The 6,000-nt window shown below is 41.7% G+C and overlaps 1 protein-coding gene across 6 annotated transcripts in view; it reads left to right on the plus strand.

Moving 5' to 3' along the window:
• Positions 1 to 5,191, plus strand: part of rps6ka1 (ribosomal protein S6 kinase a, polypeptide 1) — a 97,026-nt gene extending 91,835 nt beyond the window's left edge. For all 6 annotated transcript variants that reach the window (XM_047345348.1, XM_047345351.1, XM_047345352.1 and 3 more), the window contains 5 exons: positions 49 to 210; positions 294 to 370; positions 457 to 574; positions 662 to 799; positions 3,516 to 5,191. In XM_047345348.1, the coding sequence (XP_047201304.1) occupies positions 49 to 210; positions 294 to 370; positions 457 to 574; positions 662 to 799; positions 3,516 to 3,638 (618 nt within the window). In that variant the 3' untranslated portion in view covers positions 3,639 to 5,191. The remainder of the gene's footprint in view (positions 1 to 48; positions 211 to 293; positions 371 to 456; positions 575 to 661; positions 800 to 3,515) is intronic.
• Positions 5,192 to 6,000: the final 809 nt, after the last annotated feature.

The following is a 6,000-nucleotide window of genomic DNA, read 5'->3' on the forward strand; positions in this document are numbered from 1 at the left end:
GCTCTCTGCTTGTTTATTTCTCCACTCCTGCATCCTCTTGTTTTCCAGGTTGTGCACAGAGACCTAAAGCCCAGCAACATCCTCTACGTTGATGAATCAGGAAATCCCGAGTCCATCAGGATCTGCGACTTTGGCTTTGCAAAGCAGCTGCGGGCCAACAATGGTCTGCTGATGACCCCGTGCTACACTGCAAACTTTGTAGCTCCTGAGGTGAGTGGGTCACAAGTACAAACTGTTGCACTTCAAATGCTGTTGATATCTACATTGTAATGCATGATAATATGGGCTTCCAGGTGTTGAAGCGTCAAGGCTATGATGAAGGATGTGACATCTGGAGTCTGGGAGTCTTACTGTACACCATGCTGGCTGGGTGAGTACTCTGTGTCTTTGTATGTTTTTTTTTTTTTTCCTTTTGTTGCTTTTTATTCACTCTGTCCTTTTCTCTTACTTCACCAGTTTTACTCCTTTTGCCAATGGGCCTGAGGACACCCCTAATGAGATCCTCAACAGGATAGGAAACGGTCACTTCAGTCTGGCTGGAGGAAACTGGGACACTGTGTCTGATGTTGCCAAGGTAGAGCTCAGACCTTTCCTTAATAATTCATATTTTTTGGTCTCTTTGGTCCACATTCTCACATTCATTATGTTTTGGTATGTCAAGGACCTTGTGTCCAAGATGCTTCATGTGGACCCCCATCAGAGACTGACTGCTAAGCAGGTCCTCAGACACCCCTGGATTGTCCAGAGGGACAAACTACCCAACAGCCAGCTCCCTCACCAGGACCCCAAACTGGTCAAGGTAGCACAACTCAGTCCATTCTCTACATATAATAAGTTTAGAGACATACTGCGAGCCTCGTTTCTTGGTTTAATTTTAGTGACTTGGTTTCTATAAGATTATTTCATGTCATAAAAATTCTAGCTGTTAGATATATGTTTAGGTTACATAAATTGTATTTAAATAATGAGAGTCTTGAGGCATTTATTTGGTTTTAGATTTAGGAATTACATTTTGACTACAGGTCCTTCTCAAAAAATTTGCATATTGTGATAAAGTTCATTATTTTCCATAATGTCATGATGAGAATTTAACATTCATATATTTTAGATTCATTGCACACTAACTGAAATATTTCAGGTCTTTTATTGTCTTAATACGGATGATTTTGGCATACAACTCATGAAAACCCAAAATTCCTATCTCACAAAATTAGCATATCATTAAAAGGGTCTCTAAACGAGCTATGAACCTAATCATCTGAATCAACGAGTTAACTCTAAACACCTGCAAAAGATTCATGAGGCCTTTAAAACTCCCAGCCTGGTTCATCACTCAAAACCCCAATCATGGGTAAGACTGCCGACCTGACTGCTGTCCAGAAGGCCACTATTGACACCCTCAAGCAAGAGGGTAAGACACAGAAAGAAATTTCTGAACGAATAGGCTGTTCCCAGAGTGCTGTATCAAGGCACCTCAGTGGGAAGTCTGTGGGAAGGAAAAAGTGTGGCAGAAAACGCTGCACAACGAGAAGAGGTGACCGGACCCTGAGGAAGATTGTGGAGAAGGGCCGATTCCAGACCTTGGGGGACCTGCGGAAGTAGTGGACTGAGTCTGGAGTAGAAACATCCAGAGCCACTGTGCACAGGCGTGTGCAGGAAATGGGCTACAGGTGCCGCATTCCCCAGGTCAAGCCACTTTTGAACCAGAAACAGCAGCAGAAGCGCCTGACCTGGGCTACAGAGAAGCAGCACTGGACTGTTGCTCAGTGGTCCAAAGTACTTTTTTTGGATGAAAGCAAATTCTGCATGTCATTCGGAAATCAAGGTGCCAGAGTCTGGAGGAAGACTGGGGAGAAGGAAATGCCAAAATGCCAGAAGTCCAGTGTCAAGTACCCACAGTCAGTGATGGTCTGGGGTGCCGTGTCAGCTGCTGGTGTTGGTCCACTGTGTTTTATCAAGGGCAGGGTCAATGCAGCTAACTATCAGGAGATTTTGGAGCACTTCATGCTTCCATCTGCTGAAAAGCTTTATGGAGATGAAGATTTCATTTTTCAGCAGGACCTGGCACCTGCTCACAGTGCCAAAACCACTGGTAAATGGTTTACTGACCATGGTATCACTGTGCTCAATTGGCCTGCCAACTCTCCTGACCTGAACCCCATAGAGAATCTGTGGGATATTGTGAAGAGAACGTTGAGAGACTCAAGACCCAACACTCTGGATGAGCTAAAGGCCGCTATCGAAGCATCCTGGGCCTCCATAAGACCTCAGCAGTGCCACAGGCTGATTGCCTCCATGCCACGCCGCATTGAAGCAGTCATTTCTGCCAAAGGATTCCCGACTAAGTATTGAGTGCATAACTGTACATGATTATTTGAAGGTTGACGTTTTTTGTATTAAAAACACTTTTCTTTTATTGGTCGGATGAAATATGCTAATTTTGTGAGATAGGAATTTTGGGTTTTCATGAGCTGTATGCCAAAATCATCCGTATTAAGACAATAAAAGACCTGAAATATTTCAGTTAGTGTGCAATGAATCTAAAATATATGAATGTTAAATTTTCATCATTACATTATAGAAAATAATTAACTTTATCACAATATGCTAATTTTTTTAGAAGGACCTGTACATTCCATGAATTTAGTGCTCTTTCACATGATGTTTGTGGGTCCAAGTTTTAACCATTTCTCAGAAGAGATGTTAGGCTGCACTGCTTTTTCTTATTCAATCGACTTTGTTCAATCCACTAACACAACTGGCATCAACCTAGCCCCATAGCATGATGCTACCACCACCATACGAGAGAGTGTCAGTACAGTGTAGGGGTGCAGTGTTCATTGGTTTGAAAGCCTCACCTTGACTCCTTGTCTTGTCATTGTGAATGAACTGGTCAATATTTTTTAAATCCTAACATAATTTCTCTCCACTTTGCATGTAAGGATCTGCAAATTTATATTATGATTGAAGGTGTTGTTTTTTCTGAAGCAAGGGCTTATTTTCTTGGTCAGCACGTCCATGAGAATGTAAAAGTTGTCACAATCTGGACTGTTAAATGCCTTGAGCCTTGGTGGTTCTTGGTGTTGGGGGACATCTAAACCAATTTCATCTCAACTGAGCGGAACGGTTTGGGTGAGAAAGGTGAAACTTGGACACAGTCAGGTATTCCAACAGGACAGGGACTCCACACATGCATCAGTACTGGTTTGGGGATGGCTGAAGCAAGCTAACATTAAGCTGGTGAAAATCCTCTGAAATCAACCACACTGAGAATCTGTGGATTATGCTTAAAAGCTGTCTGTGTCAGGAAACAACCAGTGTGAGTCCTTCTGATTCTCCCAAGAAGAGTGCAGAAGCTTGCTGATGACTTCAGAAACCATGTGACTGAATTGATCTTGCTAAAGGACATCGCCCCAAATTTTCTAATAGTCTCTTACTAGGAACAATTCTAGAATAAAATTAGGTTTCATTCCCACATTCAGGACAATTGTAATCTCTCCACTGTTGGTTTTCAGGGTGCAATGGCAGCCACCTACTCCGCCCTCAAGAATTCCCAGCCAACTCCAGAGCTCAAACCCATCGACAGTTCTTTCCTCGCCCAGCGTCGCGTCAAGAAGCTGCCCTCCACCTCTCTGTAGCCACTTAAAAAGAAAATACACAGCCATCCCGCTGAATGGAGCTCGATCTAATAACCACGACTTTCCGGCTCCAAACCAACCCAGTCAGCTTGCTCTGGGACGTAGCGTCCAGCCTCCAAAACCAGCCAAGGAACACTGACTGTGGTCCTGCCCTCGTCTTGTGACATCACGTTATCCTGCTCTCACTGTCGTCCTCTCAGTGTGGGTTCGCCGGCTGCTGTGAGCAGCAAAAGATCACAATGGTGGATGAGAGAGATGAGGACACGGTAGAAGGATGATTGGGGTTGGGACATTTAACAGCGGGAGATGCAAAATTTTGGGAATGATGTGCGATTGCAAGACCAGCAACAGAAATGATGCAGCCGTGTTTTTGTTAGTGACTATGAAAGTTTTCTCTCCTGATCATTGCTGTAATTAGTTCCTGCTGCACGCTTGTCTGTCGGCCTGTTCAGTTGTCTGTGTTTCTTCTTCTTTCTTTTTTTTTTTTTTTTTTGAAGCTTTATATTCCTGGTTGTGCTACCAAATTGATGTGTGCCGACAGCACAAAGCCACAGTATTGTCCAACTGCTGTAAAATGTTTTTCAAAGAGCAGAATTAAGATGGTTATTAAAGATTTTTTTGGACTCTGGTACAAGCAGAACATTGTGGATTCTGGGAAATGCTGTTTTGGGCTGATGTCAATCTAAACATGTTTGGTTTTACAGACCATGTGTGAGTGAGTGCGAGTTGCATGACTTGCAGTGTGTGTCAGTTCTGTCTGCAGAGTCATGTGCATGGTGACGTGAAGATGTCATGTGGCTTCTTTGTTTTGCTGCTTTTCTCTTTCTCTGCTTGATTAAAAAAAAGATGTCTACTATTTTTATGACTATAAAACTAGTGAAATAGTTGGCTTTCTGTGAAAGAAAATCTGCCCAAGGAACAATGTGGCATGTTAAAATCTCTTCAATGCTTTAGTTTCTTGTTTATTACATTGTTTCTTGGATTATGCATATTGAAAGCTGTTTATTGTGTTGGCTGCTTTTGTTGTTGGTTGTATTATTTTTCTTTTTGTCTTAAGAAACGGATTATCTAAAATAAAAAGTGAAAGACATGCTGAGCAGATCGTAGCCTGAGGATGTGTTGGCCTGCAGGTCTCTTCTTACGCTGTAAGAATGTAAAGGGACACACTTACTGCTGTCCTGATTTAACTGAGCACTCAAACACAACTGGTTGATTACGCCGCACAGACCTTCCCTCATCTTTTTTTCCATTTAGCCTATTTGAATTTCAATAAGTCAGGTTTTTTACACTTTAGTCACATTGAATCAGTAATCTTCTCTAGATCATTCCTAAATCACTTCCTGAGGTAGGTCGTGCTCTCAGCTCAGTGCCTAGTCCTGCAGGTTAGACAGTCGAGGCTAAATCAACTAAGAACAAACTGTCTTACCTCAAAAGGGATCTAAGTTCTATTCTGATTCTTGTTTGACTCATGGCATTATGGGAAGATATTATTGTATGATAAAGATGAAGATTTTTATATCTTATAATATTAAAAGCTGAGTTGTTATGACAAACTGTGTGACTTGTTTTTTTTTGTTTTTTGTTTTTTTTTATCCAGTTTTACACATAAACAGCCTAAGGTTTCTTTAAAAGAATACAAACTCTTTCCAGTGAAAAGACTTTAAAAATTCTGCATCTGCACAAAGCCCCATGCTGGCCTTGAGGCCCTTAGAGTACATACCATACCAAAGCATACCACTTTATTTATAAAGCATATTAAAACAGTAAGAAGGCCAACTAAAGTGCTGTGCAATAAAAAGAACCAATAACTAAAATCAAAAGCACAATGAGGTTGAGAACAACTCACTCTGGGTCAAAGGCCAGGGAATTAAAGTATTTTTTTAAACAAGAATTAAAAACAGTGAGAGACGGAGCCTGTCTAACATGTAATGGTGAACCATTCCACAGTTTTGGACCTGCAACAGACAAAGCTTGTAACGTGTCTCTGGAATCAATAAAAGCATCTGATCTGCTGACCTCGGAGAGCACAGTGGGAGATATGGCTGCAGCGGATAAAAGGGAACAAAACTGTTAAAAAACATACAAAAGGATTTTAAAATGTATTCAGATGTGAACCAGGATGCCAAAACAGGAGAATATTGCTCTCTTTTTCCTGTACCAGTTAAAAAACAGGCTGTGGCATTTTGAACCAGCTGCAAGTGTGCAATGGAGGTCTGACTGATTGTCTAAAGAAGCGCATTAGAGTAATCAAGCCTGGATGTTATAAAGGCAGACGTCTCAAGGTTTCTGGTAGACAGTATGGACTTCAATTTAGACAGCTGCCCTAACTGGAAAAGGCAGGATTTAACAATCAGGTTTACAT

Source organism: Girardinichthys multiradiatus, chromosome 19 (genome assembly GCF_021462225.1).
Source record: "Girardinichthys multiradiatus isolate DD_20200921_A chromosome 19, DD_fGirMul_XY1, whole genome shotgun sequence".
NCBI classification, from domain to species: Eukaryota; Metazoa; Chordata; class Actinopteri; order Cyprinodontiformes; family Goodeidae; genus Girardinichthys; species Girardinichthys multiradiatus.